The 22,248-nt window shown below is 47.0% G+C and overlaps 1 protein-coding gene across 5 annotated transcripts in view; it reads left to right on the forward strand.

Moving 5' to 3' along the window:
• The window catches only part of TMEM117 (transmembrane protein 117), a 393,659-nt gene that overhangs the window by 25,253 nt on the left and 346,158 nt on the right, over positions 1-22,248 (forward strand). For 4 of the 5 annotated variants that reach the window (XM_036889401.2, XM_036889402.2, XM_057491441.1 and 1 more), the window contains one exon: positions 8,169-8,473. In XM_036889401.2, the coding sequence (XP_036745296.2) occupies positions 8,197-8,473 (277 nt within the window). In that variant the 5' untranslated portion in view covers positions 8,169-8,196. Of the gene's footprint in view, positions 1-8,168; positions 8,474-22,248 lie in introns of those variants that run through there. The other variant, XM_036889404.2, reaches the window with a different exon arrangement.

Below are 22,248 nucleotides of genomic sequence, written 5' to 3' on the forward strand. Positions count from 1 at the left end.
AATTTGCTTCTTTAAACCGCCAACCACTTAAAAAAAAATTTCAGGTATGAGTAGGTTTTGTTTTCTTCATTAACTGTTACTTTCTCTGGCACTGTGTCTAGAATATCATACATAGATGTCACCGAAAAGGAGGTCTAAACATTTTTAGAGAATTCAGGGGTGATTATTTTTCAATTTTACAATATGAAACTGCTCATAAATATTCTGCCATTTGAATGAAAAGTTGGCCAATCTCTTTGTGAGGATAGAACCCCAGACCAACTGTGCTTCTAGGTTCTCTGCTATAAAAACCTGCTGGTGGGTCAGCACCTTGTTATCCTAAAGACTGTCTGGTACGAACATCACGTAGAGGTTCAGACAATGTGAACAGAAAGTCCAGCAAGTTTTCTATGGCTCTGACCCTCTCACTTAGCCAGGGCATCACAAACACTGTCCTGGTATCCATGCAGAGCCACTTACAGTGGTTTCATTGATTGACCTAAAAGGTTGCTTTTTATTTAAAAGGCTGTGTGGTCTCTTGTGTCAGACTAAAAGTAAGAGGTTCCAAATTCTGTTATATTGCTGTTTCAAAATTTATATTAAGCATTTATATTGTGTAAAATGCTATGTGTCATCTCCCTATGTCTGCCTGCCTTTTCATCAAATAAATCAAGATAATGTACTGAGAGCCATCCTTACCTCAGAGCAGGTCCTAGCATATATATATTTGGTTTTTCCACCTTTCTGCCATTTATCCTTTTGCAGACTTGAATATCCCATTACCCAGAGTTTATTCTCCCTGGAATAGAATCTTCAGTGTTTATTTTCTCGCCCAAGGCTGCTCTGTTATCCAGCCATGATTCCTACATTTCTTTTTCCCTTTATTCATCCATCAGCAGGTGTTTACTGAGTGCCTGCTGTGTGCCAGTCATCACGTAGTACTGACTCCTTAGGGCTCCTGCTTCCTTCCTGTTGGAACGTTACTCTGTATCTGACGCTCCTCTGTCTAGGAAACTCAGCAGTAATTAGGGCTTTGGCTTTGCTGTCAGGAGGCACTTCTGCCTGTTTCTGCGGGTTGGTAACTGTATGACCTTGGGCAGATTGTAGCCTTTCTGAACTTCTGCTTCTTCACTGGTAAATCCAAAGGGCTAAACAAATGTTAATTAGTACTGTGTTGTCTATGTCTGCTCAGTGGAGCCTGTCTCCGAAATGGCACCTCCACTCAGGGTTCTGCCAGGCCACATCCACATCCATCAGCAAATCTTGCTGGCTCTTTTAAACACATCAGAAGCGCATACATTTCCAGCCATCAGACAGAGCATCCCTTCCAGCACCAAAGGCAGATTGGGTCACTTCGGCACCTCCAGCCCCATGTGGGATGGAAACCACGTGCACAGGGTGGCCTAAAGGCCTGACGTCCATCAAGGGCTCCCTCCCACAGCCGGTCCTTTTGGAGTCCCCTGCACCCACGCCTGTCCAGTCACCCTGGCCTCCTCGCCGCTCCGTGGATGCACTCACCCTGATCACTCGGCACAGGCCTTCCCTGTTTTTGTTCTGTCTGGGTCCCTCCTTCTGCAGGTATCTGCTTTCCTCTCTTGCTTCTCTCACATCTCTGTTCAAATGTCACCTTATAACTCGGCACTCCCTATTAACTTTCTCCTGCTTCAGTTTCTCCATCAGCTCAGAACTTTCTAAAATACTATGCACCTAATTTTTCTCAGTTTACCATCTCCTCTCCTCAATGAGGCACAAGATGCAGGGCAACAGGGCTGTCTGTTAGTGACCCTCTCGGGTGACTGAATGAGCAGTTGGTAAACATTGAACAAACAAACGAGTGTTACTATGGAATCAGCAAATCTAGACTTGGTATGATTTTGGACATGTAGCTTAAGCTTTCTGAGCCTCAGTTTCAGTATTTGTAAAATGAGGATAACATTCAGCCTTTATGGGCACAGTTGTGCTAAAATCCTTTCACACTGAGAATAACAGAAAATCACTCAGTAAAGTAACATAGAGTTGATGTTATTTTCATGCCTGTTTTTAATGGGAATGACCGAGAGTCACTATTGGACAGTGGTCTCCAGGGGAGGAAGTACCTGGAAGCAGGCAGCCACTTGACACATGAAATCTGTCGTTTTCACCCCCACACTGTGAGGAAAGCAGCTACGTGGGGATTTTCCTGGTGAGGACGCGGCCAGCTAGAGAGGTGAGGCGTTTGCCCGAGGCCGCGGAGCAGGTGGGCAGCCGGTTAGAGCCGCAGCGCCCCCTCCCTGCACAACCGCCCCCTCACCCCAGGCCGCAGGGGGGGCGGGACGCGGGGCAAGGAGAGGCTGCTGTCATTACTTATCTTTTAAGGACGTAATACTGAATAATTTAACTGCCTGCCCTTTGGATGTACAATTTTATTTACTTTTGCTGTTGATATTTTTTATTGAAGTATTGTTGAGGTACAAGTTATATTGGTTTCAAGTATACAACACAGTGATTCCACAGTTACCCAGATTATTAAATCTTGGCCCCAACAGTGTAGTTACTATCTGTCACCCTAGGAAGATGTTACAGAGCCATTGACTATGTTCTCTGTGCTGTGCTTTCATCCCCATGACTAATTTATATTATCATCGAAAGTTTGTGCCTCATTATCCCCTTCACCTGTTTCCCCTCCACCCTGACATACAATTCTAAAAGTGATTATATCTAGGGAGGGATGAAAGAAATGATAGTAAAAAGTGTTCTGTTAACTGCAAAGAACTTTGCATATTAGCATATGTATATCAGCACACGTGTATGTTAGTGTAAGATTGTGATTAGCATATGCAGAGCAACATATGTATATTAGTATACATATAATTAGCATATGTGTAGTAGTATAAGAGTATAATTCCTTACTGTATTTTAGTATGTATATTTGTATTAGTATAGTAATATATACTATATACTAGTCTAACTAGTGTATTGCAGTTTAGTATAATACAACAGGCTAATTGAAGAAAACAGCCTTTAACTTTGTTTTGTACTAATACAGCCAAGAACTGTCCAAACACAGCTGTATGTGCTATGAGACATATGCCACAAAAAATGAAGTATACGAAGTCTATTTAAAAATTTTTTTTGAGGAATTGGATTCAAGGTGCTGAAATAAAGCTCACACTGTTGGCAGAGCACGTGCAGTCATCTTTAAGAAAAGGAGTTACAGATGAGTTTTCAGACATAAATACTAAGGAGCATCAGAAAATTTGGAGAGATTCTTTTTTGGTCTTAGAATAGTGTTCCACAGTGAAGGTGGTCTGTCCTTGTTACTTGGTGAGGCGTCACAAGATGCTGAGACCTATATTAGCAGGGCTGTGCTGTGGGTGTGGGGTACTTGGCTACAAATGTCTTTTTTGTAGCATATGAGTTCATGAAGAACTTTTCCATACGCATCCATAAAGTCTTTAAAATGTACACGAAATACTCCATCTCAGTGGGACTTGTCATTGTGCAAAACGACTGCCCGAGCCGGGGTCCCTGCCACGAGAAACGGAGCCCACCGTCCTGAGAGCCTTGAGAACAGCCATTGACTCCTGACGGCGCTCATGAGTAAGGAGGCCGGGGCACCCTGGGAAACCGGATATTACAGCCATTGCCGGGGCATCTGTGTTGCCCAGTCTAAGACCTGGTGACCTCTGACTCACACTGCTGAAGTGGCCTGCGAGCTGGTTTCCCACTGCCATCATCGGAGCCTCACACGCTGACAGAGAAATCTTCCCCGAACTCTGCTCCAGCCGCGTCACTCGGCTCCGAAACCTCTGATGCCCTGTTCTCTGCTCGGTGAATGCAGAACAACACTTCTGTGTAGTCTCCCTTGAACCGGCCCCAGGTTATCCTTACCTCTCACAAGAAACCCCAAGTCCTGTGTTCCAGCCACACTCACCTCTGTACCGGCCCCAGTGTCGTCTGTTTGCTCAGAGTACCTCGCCTTTCTCCTGTGAATTCCTCACCACTCTTAGCCTTTAGGACCAAGTGAAATTCTGGCTTGTGGTAAGATGTGTGGCATTCCTAATGTCTCCTGCAGATATGAGTCCCTCTGGAGTTGGAAACTGGGGCTGAAGTCCTGTGGGTTATCGGACGGTATGTAACATCTCAGCCTACAGTTACCAACGGCTTCATCACTGCGTCCTGGGAAAGGCTGGAGGCCTCCAGGGGACTGGCAGTGGCGTCCACCTGGTGCTGTCATTACTCACGGGAGGGAGTGTGATGGCGCGCACCGGTCCAGTTCTCAGAGACGCGGTGTCCTCAACAAGCACAGTTGAAACTCCCGGAATAAAATCAGTGGTGCATTGCAAAAGGACAGTTAGGTCGACTCAGCTACTCACACCGGTGCCCAGAGAACAAGGAGACAATTCAAGCTACCCCACGGTCAGTCACATGACCCCGCGCGGGCGAGGTCAGTCTCAATAGTAATAGCAAGCTCATTCATCTGGGAATTACTGTGCCTCTTTTATATCAGACTGCTTTACATCGGGAACTTTCTAGCCAACATGTAAAGGGCAAATTTTTGGACTTCATATCTGTGTTGGGGAGGCACAGCGCAGTGTGGAAGCCAAGTGGCTTGGGTTTGAATTCTGGCTCTGGCACGGGCTTCTTTCGTTATTTGGTGGAAGTTACTCAAGGCTAGGCCTCAGTTTCACTATTTGGAAAGAGTATTCTCGTCATTGGGCTGCTACGAAATCTCAATGAGAGGTTCACGAAGCTCGTCAGCACAGCGTCTGGTGTGTGTAAGTACTCGGCAGGTGTCGGCCTTAGTGACGATGGCAGAATGAGGAGGCCGGAGCCGACCCGAGATGGTGCCGGGCGGGCGCGTTGCTGCGGGTCCTCTCTGAGCCCTCACCGCAGTCTTTGCATTCCACTGCTCTGTCTTCTCTTCCTCAGTGGAAGCTAGTGGCCGCGTCTCCCCACCTCACCTAAACAAGGAGGGGGCTTCTCTTTCTTAGCGGGCCTCTTGCCTCGTCTGGTAGATATCTGTTAATTGCCTGCTATGATCCAGCCCTGTGCTGTGCCCTGGAAGTAAACAGCCCCCTCCCTGAGGGCCTTATGACCCAGTGATGGAGGCAGACCCATAAACGTTATTTCACTAGGATATGCCCAGAGCTAAGATAAAAACACATTGTTTAAGATAAAATCTCATTTATGGTTGCAGAGTTGAATCTAAACAAGTTGAAAGGGTTGTGGATTTTAACATGAGACTCACAGAACGGTTGTGTGGACCGTAAAGATGCTTTATGTGGATTATGGAGGTGAAGCCAGCTTTGGTGCCCCGGGCATCAGGGACCCCAGGGGCCAGAAACCAGGGCCAGGTGATGAGGCAGACTTGCATATGACTTCAGGAAGTGGGCATCAGCAGAGGTCTCGTTCAAGTTACTATGTGGGTTTTGAAATTTGGGAGCCCCTGGAAGACACTTGGGCTGTGGAGTGTGAGGCAAGAGGAAGTATCAGCCATGTTCAGCGTAAAATGAAAGGACTGATCATAGTACGGGGTCTTCTGCTCATTCTCTAGTATCTAAGTCGCCGAGTCTGTGCGTGGAAACAATCAGCTGAGGACACGATGGGAAGTATTTTCTTGGAGGAAACACTTCCAGCTCTGGTGTGTTGGACAGGGCGGGGCCAGGACCGGGTCCGCCTCCAGACACTGGCTCTCCTGCGTCCTGGAGATGAGAATCCGTCCGGCTGCAGCGGCTGCCGGCACTGGCTTCCTCCTGTGATGCGGGAACAACAGCAGTCATAGCATCACCCTGGGAACTAAGCTCTGTCCTGGGGCAGGACTGTTGCCCGATACTCTAGTTCTGGAGATAAAATAATGCTGGAGAGGAACAGCTGTGTCCAGAATGTTCTGGGTGTTCTAGTTCGCTTTGGGCATATGGACATGACACAGCCCACAAAGCAAGATTCTGAAGCTAAAAACAGCAGGAAAATACGTATATGCTGACCATCCACAAAGCATTTATTAGAAAAAGAATCCAGGGGATAAGGACTCAGGCTTCTAAGTCCTGCTGCCCTGATTGTGTGTGGGGTTGGCAGGGAGGTGGGGGGGCGACGACAGAGGATTCCTCAGTGGTAAGAGAAGCGGCAGGAATCTGTTCATTTCTTAAGTGCTCCCCCTGTCCAGTGGGCACTCCGTGGCCCTGAGATGACTCCCGTGTGCTCTCACTGGCCGTGGCCTTTGGGCATTTCCAAAACTGTTGCATGACGTCAGGTCACAACTGACCCGTCCTGGCACCCTCGCATGCTGAATATCATCAGAACACATGATGCTCGTTTTTGTTCTTCGCCACTTCTCTGCTCTTCGGTGTGAGAAATAAACGTGTCTCTCCTGCTGTGCTCATGATGAATCTAACATTAAAAAAAAACGTTTCTATAGTCTCCATTCCTGAGCCATCTGAGCTGCGGCCTCTGGGAACAGGTATTTCACAGAATTCATGAAGATCAGCAGGGACTTGAAACTGCCTGGAAGATTAATGACTCTACATCGCACCGACTATTCATTTGTTCATGAAATTTTACTGCCCACCCTTTGGCGTGCACATTGCTTTCCTCAAACAGTTGAGACAAGTCTGCATTAGCTTACGTTGTGGATTTAAGACACTCATCAGCCCCTAGTACTGGACTGGGATCCGGAAGCCTTGGACCCTGATCTCAGATCCTCCACTGACTCGGAGCTGCCTCAGGCCTGTGGCTTGATCTTTGTGCTTCTGGCCGTTTGTAAAATGAGAGTGCTTATCTCTGGGTGCTTCTTTCCCAAAGAGCTCAGGATTCGTGGAGGGTTCTTCCACTTACATGTTTTTTCCTGACCTATAGAAATATATATTGGATAGTTCATCATCCCCGGAGAAGGATGTCTCCAGGGTGAGAAAGGGGTGACCGCTGGGGCTGGGCCGGGGCCCGCCTTCCAAGGTGGGGAGATGGAGGGACCCACGGGGCTGCGGCAGGGAAGGCCGGCAGGGAAGGCCGGCAGGCCCCGGGGGCAGGCGAGGCTCAGACTGAGCTCTCCTCCTGGGACCTGGAGCAAGTCGCCTGATCTGTGTGAGCCTCAGTTCCTTCCCTAATGATGTTGACGCTGTGTCAGAGGCTTGTGACGACAGAATGAAATGATGAGGCCTGTAGACATTTCACACAGAGCCTGAGGTCCGGTGCTGTGGGCTTCGTGAGGGTCCCTTTTCTCAGTTCTAAGTAGAGGAAGGAGAAAAGGAGCAGGCAGATGGCAGTGAAATGACTGCCTTTATTATTACATTGTATCCCAGTTTCATCAGCTTTATTGCTGAAGACAGAGAGATGTTGCTTAGCCTGAGATCTCGCCAAATGGGCTCACCAGAACAGAAGCCCAGAACTAGGTGGGCTTGGTCACCCAGTCCCAGTCCCGGTGGGCCTAGGCAGGCTTGTGCTGTGCGTGGGCAGGCGTCTCCCTACCGGCAAGGAGCGGGGAGCCGAGCGAGACTTTGGAGGTGGGGCCCGGGCATCAGCGCCTTGAGAAAGCGGCTGGACTCGCCTTGCACACCCGGCTCAGAACCACTGCCGTGGCACACCACACCCTTAGCTGGTGCCCTTCGTGCGCCTGCGCCAAGCCTCCGTGCCGCCTTCACAGGGCAAGGGTCCTGCCGACCCTCCAGCCTTGAAGCTATCTGACAGCTAGACTGTGAGTGTATAGTGTAAGATCTGAAAGTATATTCACCAAGTCGTTAGGGACTTTAACTCTGAGGAGAAGGGTGCGGGCGGAGGAGGGTGCTCATTGTTCTCAGTGGCTGCTCCATTTGCTTCTTCATTGCTTTAATTTTTAAATGACTGTATTGTGATCATAACACACAAATAATAATCTCGAAGAGGGGAAGTATGGCGTCTTTTCGCTCTGCGTGGCCTCCGATGTCCTCTGTCCTCATCCCCGTGTGGACAGTGTTCCGTTCTCTCCTGTCCCTTCCTCGCCCCTGTTCTGCGCTTCTCCTTCCTCCCCAAATCCTCCTCTGATCAGAGGCGCGGTTAGGTGACGGGGCAGCGCTAATGCTTCCTCTCCTCCATCCTGGGTGTCGTGGTGCCGTAAGCGGTGACAGGCGCCGTCTTTCCCAGCTGTCCCTTCATCCAGCCATTCCAAATCTGGTGACGGGAACAGATGGCGGGAACACTGTTTTCCTGCCCTCACCCCTGTGTCTTTTCTTACACAGGCAAACTGCGGAGTTGAAGCTTTGAAGGATGGGTAGAGACTTCCGGTATTATTTCCAGCATCCCTGGTCTCGCATGATCGTGGCTTACCTGGTGATCTTCTTTAACTTCCTGATATTCGCGGAGGACCCAGTTTCTCACAGCCAAACAGAAGCCAATGTTATCGTCGTTGGAAACTGTTTCTCATTTGTAACAAACAAATACCCCAGAGGAGGTGGCTGGAGGCTCCTGAAGGTGCTTCTGTGGCTCCTTGCCATTCTCACAGGACTAGTAGCTGGCAAATTTCTGTTCCATCAGCGTTTGTTTGGTAAGTACCAGTGCGGCGTACGTGCACAATTAGTTAATCCTACTCCAAGAGAGAGCTTTGTTTCCAAGCGCCGAGTCGGGACGCACCCTCGTTTGCCTGCAGCCTAGATTTGCTTTGCTCTGCCGCCCCAGGGCCTTCAGCTGTTGCGTGTAATGGTGCCCTTGTCTATGGCTAAGGAAAACTGGCAGGAGGTAAAATTTGTTCTAAATTTAATTTCACAACGTGGCCTTAGAGCTAAAATGAATGTGTGTGTGACCTTAGTTAGAGAAGACACGAGCATAGCTCTTTCCCCGTAAACAGGACCCAAGTATGGGGGGGTCCCATAAAGGGTTTGTAAATCATAAAGAGGATGCACCCGTGGCACGTCACATTTTCATAAAGTAAGTTAACCATTGTCCAACTCTAACTTTCTGCCCTCTTATCTCTCTTTCCTGTTTTTGTTTTGGACATTGGTTTGAGGAGTTTATTTTGAGCCTGTTCAACTCTGGACTATTAGTAAGTCATCCCACGGTAGTGAGCAACAGAAAAAGAGTCTAAAGTTAGTTTAAGCTGAAAAGTGAGCATACTATATTGGGGTGTTTCACAGAAGCCAAGGATAGCACTCATTTTGATAATTAGTGTAAATGGAATTGGCTCTTGAATCTTACCAGGCTGTTCTTCTCTATCTCAGGCCTCAACTTCTGTACCGTATGTGTTTTATTCTCCGTTCACTGTGAACATCAGTTTACATCTACTCAGACACACCGGCTTGATTTTTTTGGTCCCAAGTTTAAATTCTAAGGGGAGAGACTGAAGTTGACCCAGTTTGGGTGTGGTTTCCATTTCTGACTTAGGGATTTGGGCCAGGAGGTGGCTGATACTTATCCAAGAAGTATTCATTGGCCACTTACTGTATTTCAGGCACTCTTCCAGACAGTGAATCAAAAAGGCAGAGTCTCTGTTCTCACAGAAACTTACCTCCCCCAGAAGGGAGAGAGACATGAAATAAATGTATACTATGCAAATTGGTGGTAAGTGTGATGGGGAAAAGAAAAATTTTTAATGCTTCTGGGTCAATTAGGAACAGAACTCATTAATAGGACTTTGAATTTAGCAATTACAAAATCGTAGGTGACTCAGGGTGGGAATGTTCAATCTGGAAGTTTTGTTAGAAACAGATGGCGATGAGTTAAGGATAAAACAAAAAATATGTATACATACATAATATCACATATATATTCTTTTCAATCTCTGATTGCTCCCCCACCTATCGCCATCTGTTTCTATTACATAAATATATAAAATGTACATATTTTATATTGTATATGTCATACTTTGAAGAAGTTTGGTGAGGAAATGGAGGGAGGGAATGGGAATTGGCTGAGAACAGAGGAAGGTCCGAGGGGAGATTTTACTGCTGGTGGAGGTGGTTTTATCCGAAGGGTCCGATTAATTGATGCGCTGGTCACTGTGGGCTAAGGAACCAGGCTGCAGTGCACATGCAGGTCTGGAAGGAAGACAGCGTCTCCGCAGGTGTCTCTGGGCCGTGCCCTGGGACGGGAGGGGACGCCCGGCTCCTCAGAGGCAGCCTGAGGTGAGCGTGGGGCTCCAGGTGGACCCGGGACCCGGTTTCCTTGGGAGCTCCTCACCCATCTCCTTCCATCTCCCTCCGCCTCCCTTCTTGGCTGTCGTTTCTTCCTCACTCACAAACTCTTGATCATTTGCTCCTGGTCGTTCCCTCCTCCTACAACTCATCTGGATTTTGCTCCTGGAATCATTTTTCTACATGGCAAAGTGGCTCCTGTCACCTGCGTGAGGTCTGCGCTCCATCCCCATCCATTTCTCACGTACTCCTGCCTGACCTCAGATGTGGCGTCTGACACGCCCCATGCCCAGCACTGTTTGCTGGCTCCCAAGCCTGCTCCGTCCTCTCCTGCCTCCGCCCGCACCTTTTGTGGGCGCCTCCTGATGCCTGTATGCTCAGCCCTTCTTGCTGACTCGGCTAATTTCTCGTTTCCTTTCCATCCAAGTCAGGCATTATGTCCTCTGTGACACTGTCTTTCGCTCCCTCCTGTCAGACTTTGTCCCCCTTCCAGCTCCCCCTTGGCTGTGCTCTGAGTAAGGAGTTCTGCACAGCAGGGGATGATCTACAACTGACCGCCTTGCAGTGTTAGGAAAAGAATCCACAATTTCATGCAAGCACAGATATTGTTCTTATTGACTTGGAATGTGATAAATGTGTCCAGCTTGTTCCTAAATAGGTGGCATTTATATCTGAGTTGTTTTTTTTCTTTAAAGGCCATATTTAAACCCTTAACAATTTGCAGATGCAAATCTGTTGTAGGTGGTGGTGATGGTGATGACAGTGTATGTATGTAGTGAGGAGTCGGGTTTTTAATGACAAGCATGGAAATTGGAATGGTTTACAGAATAATTGGAATCATTTTGTGAGCTCAAGTGAACAGTCTCTTTTTTTGTAACTCACAAAACGCCAAGTACAATATTAAACAGAATGTCACTACCTGTTCCTTGTCCCCTGCATGCCACTAACTTGTGAAATGGACGTTTATTTTATTATAGAAAGTCTCTTCTTAATAGACTCTAGAAGGACAATGCAACATCATCGATTTAAGGCATGTGTGAGGAAAAGTGAATTATTCTGTGAGCACATGATTTAATCCACTTCATTGGTTATTAATTCTATTTTTTTATGCGACAGAAATATTACAACATGGCTATTCAGTTATCAATGTGAAGCCCTCTTGTGATTTATAGTTTGTAGAGGGAATTGACCCAAATAAAAACAGTGACCCTTGCAAAATGGCATTGCAGTTCCCAGAGACACAGATGATTAAATGCATTTCAAATGATCTCCTCACCTTTGCTGTATGATTGGAATAATGTGAGAGAGTTGGTTTTCCTACATATTAGTAGTTACGATTCCAGACTGGGCATAAGTTCTAAATTTCCCAAATGTGGAAAATAATTTAGGAGCACATGTAAATTCAGAATTGGCACATTTCATTCAGTATTCAGGCTTAATACTGAATCATGTTGAGGTATTGTATAAGGATTTATGAAAAATGGGTTCCCCTAGAATACTCTTCCGATGTCCCTCCTTGGCATTTGTGTGGATGGCTTCATTGTTTAAAAAATATGCACGTGTTCAAATAATGCATCCTAGCTTTTTGGAGGATTACATATTAGAGATTCCCATGAACAGAGAAATCCAAAATTATGCTGACAATAAGACTTATATAGAGAAGGGACTTTAATTTCTTGGACTTAGTCAAGAAAATGCTTTTATTCCAAAAAGGAATTGAGATGATTTACAAAAACATATAAAGGAGGAAATGACCATTGAGGAAGGAGAATCAAAAGTGTTTTGATTTCATGAATTTTATTACTTAGTTGGTTTTGAGCTTCCTTGGAGGTGGGATAAAGGGGAAATGTGGTGCATCACGGAGCTTCAGGCATCAGAAACGATGGACCCGACAACTGTCACAGGGGAATTTTTCCTTGTCCTAAATTCTGGCAAAGAATTTCATTTTGCTTTGTTACAGGAGACACTGAATGGGGCAGTGGCAAACACAAATGGATTCCATACTCTTGGGTCTTAAAGCAGACTTACATATAAGTTTAGAGTATAACTTTTAAGCAAAGAAGCCGTTCTGTGATATTTATTCCCTGGAAGGAATTCTGTGAAGAGCAGTGTGGTCAGGGCCTCAGTAATGCTTTAGAATGAATGACCTCATCTCCCGGCGAATCTCAGAACATCAGGACTGACAAACGGATTTCTCAAACAAACTGCTCTAGTTATTTGTCTTCCTCTTTTTCTTTTTGTTTTTGAACATGTACAGAGAACCTCTAATAATTAACAATTTTCTTTTTAACTTGAATGGAAGGCAGGCTGACTCAGAATGAGTTGACAGGTATAGTATATAAAAATTATTTTGAAATTGTTAATTTTACGTAGTTCCTTTCTCTAAACATATATATTTGTGTACATAATTCTTTTTATAATCATTTCATTAATGTCCATTAATGGTAGTATGTTTCCTTGCAAAACCATCAGCCTCATGAGGGCAGGGATTATATTGTGTTGCAAGAAACAAGATATATATATATGCATGCAAAATTAATTCTTCTGATAATACAAAGAAGTGCTTACCAAGTACCAAAGAAATAGCCACAACCAGTTAGCTGTGGGAAGTCCGGAGCGGAGACCACTGTGGGCTAGGAAGGCAAAAGAAAGCTTTGCTGCCAGCGTGGGATCCAAGCTAAGTCTGAAGCATGAGTGGAATTAAAATAGATAGCGATGTAAGGAATTCGTTACACATTTCAGGTCATGCGGCAGATGGTGTGAGCAAAAGAGATGAGAACAACCTAGCTTTTTGCTGGGGGGGAGGTGGAGGAGGCCATGCTCATTGTGACTGGAGGAAAGGTTTGTGCTGGCCAAGAGCAGCAGGTGCAGAAAGGAAGGTCTGTCCACCTTCCGCAGCCCTTGAATGCCAGGCTCATACTTGGGCTTTCTTCTCTTTCATTGTGGTATTTGAATCAAGGAAAGTATTTGAACAACATGGGAGAATATGATGAGATTAATCTTGACGTAGAATCTGGTAGGAATTGGAGACGGAGAGATTAGGGGAGTAGAAAGGAGGTAGGAAATGTTTTCGGAGCCTCTTGCTGTCATTCAGGTTTGAGATTGTTCAGGCCAGTCTGGAAAAGGGGACCACGGGCAGCCGGATGGGGAAACGTGGAACCTGGGGAAGCTTCTGGGGTGTAAGGAGATGAGAGAAGGATGGAGTCGCAGGTAACCAGGAAGACTGGGCTGCAAGACAGAGGGAGTGATTGCTTTGTTAGCAAGAGAGAGAGAGTCACTGGAGATCTAGTCAGAGAGGATAATGCCCCATAAATGATGGGTTCAGGTGGTGACATGGGCAATGTCCAGTTACCTGAGTTGTGTTCAGAACAGCACAGTGTGGATTCAGCAAGCCTAATCAAGGCCCACCATTTCTCATCCAAACCCTGAAGCCAGATATGTTTCAGAATTCAGAGCCTGTGCCTCTATTTGGTAGCTTGCCCTGTGGGGCTGAGGACGTTCGTCATCGTCAAACACATTAACACATCCGTAGCCGAATATATTTGTATTTACATGAACTGGTATAAATAAACAAAGACTAAACAGTCTCAGATCAGTTCGGGCTAGGTTTTGCTGTTAAAGGAATTCAGATTTGATCAGCTCTTGCCAACATGTCATTTACAAAGATCAGAATCTTCTGGATTTCAGAATCACCGAAACTGGATAATGGACATACGCTAGCCATATGCATCTTTGGTCGCCCTGAGATATCTAGCTGCATAGAAATCATGATTCTTTTTTAGAAGCCTGTTTTTGAAAAAAGAATGATTTGATGAATGACTGGACATCTATAAAAGAAGAGTACATGATGAAAGTGTATTTTTCTTGTATTTACATTATGCAAAATATCAAGGAGTTTGCTGTTTTCTGTGTAGCTGTGTCTTTCTTAGTTTTAAACAGCATGTTCTGAAAAAAGCAATCAATATATATGCAGAAATTTGAGACGACAAATTCTAGGATCTTTTCTTTTGTTTAACAAAAGGCTATTTTCCATAAAATATGAAGTAACTCAACAATGTAGTAATGAATTTAATAAAGCTAAATGCTTGTTTTCTATTGTCTTAGCTTTAAGGCATTTTGAATTGTCTTAAACTGAAATTTTTTCTTTGTGTTTGAACCACACATATGGTTTTATTATTTCAGAATAGAAAAGATTGAGATGTTTCAGAAAGCGTGGGCAAGAGAGTCATGGTGATACAGGAATATAAAAACACAAAAAAACCCAGATTTAAACATGTATCTAGGGAGGAAAACCACTGTTTTAATGCAATGATATGAGTATGATCTGACCTCTTTGTGTTATTTTGAGATACAAAGAGCTATATAGTATAAATAACCCTGAAGTTTATCCTGATAGTTGATAGCACATTAAAAAAAAATCATATTCCTACTCAAGATGGTTGTCAACAGTTGATTATCTCAAGGTGATCAGGACTTCATTTTGGAGCAATTACTTGAACAAATGCTATAATATGTAGCCAAATGCTATTTAGATAAAATATCTAGTTTTGTCCTCTCAAAATACAGTATTTGATACTGGTGATAGATATTATTTAAATGTTTATCACCATCTTCAACCAATGTATATCGAGTACCAGAATCTTCATTTTTCTTGACGGTTGAATTGTCAACACATAATTCCTTTTTTTTTTTACTTTTTATTGAAGGGTAGTTGACACACAGTATTACATTAGTTTCAGGTGTACAACACAGTGATTCAACATTTATATACATGATAATTCTAGGTACCAGCTATCACCATACAAAGTTGTTACAGTATTTTGACTATATTCCTTATGCTATACATTACATCCCGGTTACTTATTTATTTTACAATTGGAAGTCTGTACTTTTTTTTTTTTTTTTTTTGTGAGGGCATCTCTCATATTTATTGATCAAATGGTTGTTAACAACAATAAAATTCTGTATAGGGGAGTCAATGCTCAATGCACAATCATTAATCCACCCCAAGCCTAATTTTCGTCAGTTTCCAATCTTCTGAAGCATAACAAACAAGTTCTTACATGGAGAACAAATTCTTACATAGTGAATAAGTTACATAGTGAACAGTACAAGGGCAGTCATCACAGAAACTTTCGGTTTTGCTCATGCATTATGAACTATAAACAATCAGTTCAAATATGAATATTCGTTTGATTTTTTTACTTGATTTATATGTAGATACCACATTTCTCTCTTTATTATTAACATAATTCCTTTTTGTAGAGTAAAATAATTTCAGGGTGAGATGTGGCCACTGAATTCAAGTTAGAGAAAAATATCATTCTAATGTTTGGAGGGGCCTTTGACGTAAGAGAGAAAGAAAGGCAGGTTTTGATGTGAGAGGTTGGGAAAGGGAAGCCAGAGAATGAGTGACATTTGGCATTGAAATATCCCCAGGACACGCTCCTCTTCACGGGGTGGTGGTGGGGTTTGATGTCTCAGGGTCACCGGACTCCGCGGCCCTTTACAGAACATGGATCCCGGGACTGCAGAGTTCCTCTCCCCTCTGAGAGCAGGCGTGGAGGCTGAGCGGGGACCCCCATGTGTGCGGCCTTGCCCGACCGCCTGTTGGGGGCCTCCAAGCCCTGGACAGGGCCCCGGCCACCACCCCTGGGTGCCAGGGCCCGCGGGCGCTGCTCAGGCTCGGGGCAGGTGGGTGTGGGTGCTGCGGGCGGGGTGAGCCTGCACCGCTCTGGGGCTTCTCGCTGTGCCTGTCGAGGGGTGCGGCCAGGGCACCCTTCCTGGACCGGGTCCGCCCGCCACCACCTCCTTTCCTCATTTCCCACCTGCGGGGGGTGATGGCGGAAACTTCCCCTGAGGGTGACTGTCAGGGGGACTCACAGACCTGTGCACAGGCCACCCTGCGGTGAGGGCCAGGGCCCAGCCCCGGGGAGCCTGGCAGCCCCTCAGACAGCTGCAGCGGGGGCAGCGGTGCAGAGGGCCTGACTGCCCGGGGCATCTAAAACCGCTGGGATGGAGGTGCTTGTTGTTTGGGTGATGGGGTTATGGTCCTGGGTGCCGAGGAGGGTGACTTAGAGGATGCTGGCACGCCCACTTCCCTTGGCTTGTTTTCAGTTCTCTTTTATGAATTTCTGTGACTGGGATCATTTCCTGAAGATGCTGTCACTGGGTCACAGTGCGGTGCAGCTTGGGAGGGGGGCTGGCGAGGTCACAGTGGGGTGCAGCTTGGGAGGGATGAGGGACTAGTGAGATCACAGTCAGCTTCCCTGGGAGATGGATTAGGTGGGAGAATAAGGGAACGTCCTGATATGGGAGCTGTGCGGACTCTGGGTAGGAGGGGGAGAAGACCACTAACCTGGGGTGTCCAGGGATCAGGTGAAGAGGATGCATGGCTTCTCCCAAGACCAGCTCCAGGTGCCCCCAGCGCCTGCCTTGCCGTGATGTACCTGACTTCGAGGATCAGTGGTGGTCAAAGCAGTTCTGATGTTTTGATTTGTGTTTTCCCATGACTGTGACCCAGACTTATTGTTAAGAGGTAAACAGAAGCGAACAGTCTATTGGCCTGACTTCAAGGTCACAGCAAAAACTGGAACATGGCTTCAAGGTCACAGCAAAACCTGGAACACACCCCGAAGCCTCTGGATGCCCATTTCCAGGCATCCCAGATGGGCAGCCGGCAGCCAGTGACCGCGGGTGCCTCGGGCCGGGCTGTGCTGGGCCACTGCCCACAGCTTTGCACCACTTTGTGTCCACAGTCTTTTCTGGCACCACCTCCTGCTTGACCAGTCCTCTCTTTTGGGTAAAGGAAGTCATTTTGTTGACCCCACAAGATGTCATACGGCCCCAGGACAGACCTGTCATCGCTGCTGGCCCAGAGGGTCTCAGCACACAGCCTGCTGCCCCCTGCCCCGGTGCTCCTGACCCCACGTGCTGCGCCAGGAATGTGGTCATGTGGCAGGATTTCCCGGGCACATCCATGCTCCTCAGGAACTTCGTGGGTTTGGGGCCATGCCCTCTGAAATGGGTAGATCAGCTGAGAGTGGATGTGTGAATACTCAGCAGCAACACCGAGAGGGTGAGTTTGGACTTACTGTCCAGCAGCCCAGGGAGGTTAATATCCTTCCCGTGAATTTTTAGTTTTCAGGCTTTCCTACTATGTCAGCATCCCTCCAGACAGACTGTGAGCACCGTCGTGGGGGCGCCGTTGGTGAGGCCGGCCTCTGCCACAGGGCCCCTCTTGTGCTCCCCACTGTGGCCTAGGGAAACCCAGACGCCCGGCGAAGTCCCCGTGCACCTTTCGCCTGTGCACCCCGGCCCCATGACGGCATGGGCTCTGGGCTCCTCCTCTCTTGGTCCCCCACCTGCTTGATGAACCTGTCCCCATGGCCCTCATGTCCCCCCCCACCACATGACCCCCTTATGACATGCAGGACTTGTGGCCACATGGGACTGACCAGCTCATGAAAGATTATAAAGCGGCGTTTCTTGCTGCTTCATGACCCACCCCCCTTTCTGTTACGTCCCCCCATTTATTCCTCATGGACTGTTTCGGCACCATCACTGGCAGACCTGGAATTCCGGTCATTTGCAAGGGATGGTGCCAGGGGCCCTGAGACTGTCTTTCAGGAGGTTGCGGTGAGCTAAGGGGATTGGACACGGACATGAGAAGTACATGCGAAATACACGACATGTGAATACATGCGAAATACACAGGCATGTGAATACAGCCGCAGGATAACTGCAGTTCCGGCATGTGATAACCGCCATGTGAGCAGGATGGAGGGTCTTCTGAAGGAGGCAAGAGGTCGTTGCCAACAGAAGTGGGCAAATAAAGGCTCTTGGTAGAAGTGGGTCCCGTGGCGTCCCAAGGTGGTTGGGTCTGGTGGGAGTTTCCCTGCCGGTGGTCGGCGGCCTCTGAGCACCTATAACGACGGCAACCCGGGTTTCCCGTGACGTCTGCCCACTGCTGCTGCCCTCATCCTGGGGCCTGGCCCTGAGCTGGGCCCGCAGCCCCGGCAGAATTCCCGGGACGGGAGGGGCCGGTCCAGGATGCAGCCGCGGGACAGGAGGAGACCAGGCCTGGGGGTGGGTGGGAGCCGGCAGGGTTCCCGCGGCCCAGACTTGGCTTGAACAGAGGAAGCCAGTCTTAATGGCGAATCGAAAAAGGGAGGGCCTTGAATTTTAGGTTCAGGAGCTTGAAATTCATTCTGAAAACAGTAGGAAGCTATGGAGCATGTCCCTCCCTTTTTTATTTTCTAGTTAGAAAAGTAGTGTAAGCTTGTTGTGAAAAAACAAAAAAAGACAAAAAAAAAACCCCAAACCACCCCCAAATTGTATGAAATCAAAGAAGAACGTTTTAAGTTTTGATTATAGGGGTGGGGGGATGGGCGAAACAGGTGAAGGGGGTGAAGAGGTACAACCCTTGAATCAGTCACAGGGATGAAGGTACAGCCCAGGGAATGTCGTCAGTGATGCCGGGACGTCTCCGTATGCTGACAGATGGTGACCACGCTCACGGTGCTGAGCACTTAGTCAGTAGGTGACTGTGGCATCCCTGGGCTGCACACCTGGGACTAATATAATGTGTATCTACTGCATTTCAATAAAAAATAGAAGGAAGTTTGGATGCCAGAGATGACAGGGACCCAGTGCTGTGGGCCGATGAGTGCAGAGACCGGCTGTGAGGCGGGGTTTCCTCACCTGCTGGGGCGCACCTGACCGCAGGTGAGCAGGCCTCGGCTCAGACGTGACGGTGCAGACAGAGGGGAGGGGAAGGGGGAAGGACGCCAGGGTGTGAAGAAGGCCCGACAGGGCAAGCACACTCCTTGTCAAAGACACTGACAGCCTCATTTTGACCTCCACCCCCTGGCCCGCTCCCGTCACCCCCTGAGCATGGGCATGTCCCACTGTTTCTAAAGTTGGGAACTTAGTTATCACTGGATCACCTTCCCTTCTCGTCCAAGTCTCAGGGAAAGGAACGTGCTACTCTGGTTGTCTGTAATGCGCCAGGAGACTTTCAGGAGGCCAGTGTGTGTCCCTGCTGTGTGCCGTGAGCTGTGACGGTGCCCGCGCCCCCGAGGCCCTGCTGTGCAGCCTTGTATGTGCCAGGCCTTCCCCACATCTCTGACTGTGCTCGTTGATTAACCTGTCCAACCCACTCACCCATGCGGGAGCCTTAATATCCAGCACTTGATTCTGTTCACTCAGGGAATGCTGACTGAGCATTGTCTAGGCTCTGGGGACCCAGCACTGAGCAAAACAATGTCCCCATCCTGACAGCTTGCCTTCTAGTCAGAGAATATGGGCAGTAAACCAGGTCATTCTGTGTCCCATCCAAGGACAGTAAATGCTGTGGCCATTGGCATGTGGGAAGCAGGAGGCCCGGGGAGCTGCCGGAATTCCATCCTGATAGGGTGACACTGGGGCTGTCCAAGTGGCTTTCTGGGTGAACACCACCCAAGAAGGGGTCATGGCAAGCGTAAAAGCCCCGAAACAGTGGTGTACTTACAGCGTCTGGTGGACAGCGAAGAGGCCCCAGGCTGGAGAGGAGTGAGCAGAAGGGAGGGGGAGTGGGGCTGGGTGGGATGCAAGACCACAGGCATTTCACTGTAAAACATCCTTTCCGCACCGGGAAAGGGAAGCAGCAATCCACAAATGCATCTGGAGCAATTTAAGGATTTCGTTCCCAGTATAGGCCACTCTATTCGACATTGGTGTGTTGGTGCAACTCCTGAGCTTTGCTTCTTAGTTCTTGAATGAACAGTCATGATGGCCATTCTGGTCTTTGCTTTATACTTCTGAACCTCTGCATGGCTCCTTAGGGGGTGTTCACCCCACCCCCTTCCTCCAGTGGGACAGAGTGAAGAAAGCGCTTTTACAGTGGGTGAGTTATTTAATGATCACAGGAGCGTCTCTGCCGTGTGCCCGTGCGCCTCCCTGTCTGGAGTGCTGGTTCTGAAGTGGTATTTTTAGCTGTGGGGGTGGGGAGGTTGGTCCTGGGGACAGCTGGAGATAGGGGTGTGCAGTCCCAGTTGTCTGTCTTTAAAGTTCTGACTGTCAGATACCTTCACAGAGTCAGAAAAGCATCTTTCTCTAGGGATGAATGATGTTCTGTCCACATAAGGGGAGGGGACATAGAGATGGGGGTTCACAGCCCTTTCCAGGTTTTTGCCCCACTATTACCCCAGTGATGAGTCTATTAGTTTAGCCACATGAAAAATGACCCTATCCATTTACTTCTAGGCTGCTTTCCTGATTCTATTTACAGCCTAAACAGATTACTGGATTCTATCCCCTCCAGTGAATTTTGTAAACACAAGTGCTTAACCATTCTTTTTTAAACCAGGACAGGGAATTTACTTAACAGTTGAATTCTCAATCACAGATCAAAATGAATATGAAAGAAAATGTTTTCATTTCAGATAATTATCAGCACTGGGTGGAGGAAGATCTTTTGATGTAATACTTTGAGCAATCTAGGTATTTTGGGTATTTTGGCCTTAGATACACAAGGAGGGTTAATAGAAGAGATGTTATGTATTCGTTAGAGAGGTATTTCAAGAGTGCCAGTTATGTGGGAGGCCCTGTTCTAGGCACTGAGGATACAGCAGAGAATAATATAATACTAATGATAGACCACAAAGTCCTTGAGGTTCTTGTTCTCATAGGCTGTACATTCTGGTGGGGGAAATACAGACAATTTTGGTCATTCATCAAATATTCATTGCACCCCTCTCTGGAGCATAGCGAGATTGTAAATCCTGGTCTTTTGATCAGTTCTGGCTGGCTACCTGTGTACAGGTGTGATGGGTGGCATTTCTGAGTGACAGCATTTTTCATTGCACATGTAGGACCATTAGTGGTAAACACATTTGGTACATTTGAGAAACACCAAGGACTTCGTGGAGCTTAAAGAGGGAGAATGAAGGAGGAGGAGGTGGGAGTTAATGGTGTAGGATGTGGTAAAGGAATTTTATTTCATGATAAGAATAAGCCATCATGGGATTGTGGGCAGAGAAATTACATCTAGTTTAGTTTTTTATAGTGATTAATCTAGTTGCTCTGAAAAAAAAAGCTATATGGGGAAAAGAGTGAAAGCAGACAGATGAACTTCTAACTGGTCACTAGGAGATTGCTGCTCGTCCTTGTGAGAGAATGTGGTGAGTTGATTTAGCAGTGGAGGTGGAGAGAGGTGTGTGGAATTAAGGTGCATTTTGAAGGTTGATCCCACAGGACTGGGTGACGAATTGCATGTGGGTGATAAACATAAGGCTGAAGGATAGATTTTGTGTGTGTGTGTGTGTGTATGTGTGTGTGTTTGTCTAAGCAACTGGCTAAGTTGTTGCTGTTCAATAAGGTCCAGAGATTGGGGGACAAAAAAGTCATGTTTCTGTTTTGGATACATTGAGTTTGAAATGCTTATCTGGATGCCCATGTTTACTCAGTACCACTTGGATATGTATGGAATTCCAGTTCTAGTAACACTAAGTAGCTTGTATCAGACCAATCTTTAGGTAAAAATTTTAACCTCTTACACCTAACACCTGCCAAAAAGACACAGCTGTGTTAAAGCTTTGGAGAATGACCAACTGAAAGCAGAAGCAAGAGGATTCAAACTCTATAGAGAGCAGCCATCCTGGTAAAATCCCTGTCTACACAGCTTTAACCCTAACGGCACACCCCATCCCTTAAGCATGGGAGCAGCTATAACTCCAGCAGAAAGCTACATTCTCTTGATTTGTGGGCTCAGAGTGTGGAGTTCAGGGCTTGCAGAGCAGTGAGGGAGCCCCAGATTTTATGTACACACTCTGCTTAAATTCTTGACTGGCTCTAAGCTGCACACTCTTGAGGGAATCTTCAAGAAGCCCAGCAAAAGCACTAGCTGGATGGTTGAAAGAACTGAACAGAAATTCAGTGGTTATCCACTGCAGGGGAGGCACTTTGGAGTTTTGAGTCATACCACGTTAGAAGGATTGGTATATACCTTGGGCTCTCTGATGAAACCCCAAAAGGGCCATTCTTTAGAAAAAAAGATTGTATCCTAGGACTATGGGATTTGTCTCAGATCTGAGGACAAAACCAACAGAGACACACCGTATCCAAGTGTAAAGTCAAGGCTCCACAAATTCAAGGTGGTTAGACAGTAATTTCAGTGCTTGGTAGGGCAAAAAGTAGCACTCTTTAGAGGAAG

Source organism: Manis pentadactyla, chromosome 14 (assembly GCF_030020395.1).
Source record: "Manis pentadactyla isolate mManPen7 chromosome 14, mManPen7.hap1, whole genome shotgun sequence".
Lineage (NCBI taxonomy): Eukaryota > Metazoa > Chordata > Mammalia > Pholidota > Manidae > Manis > Manis pentadactyla.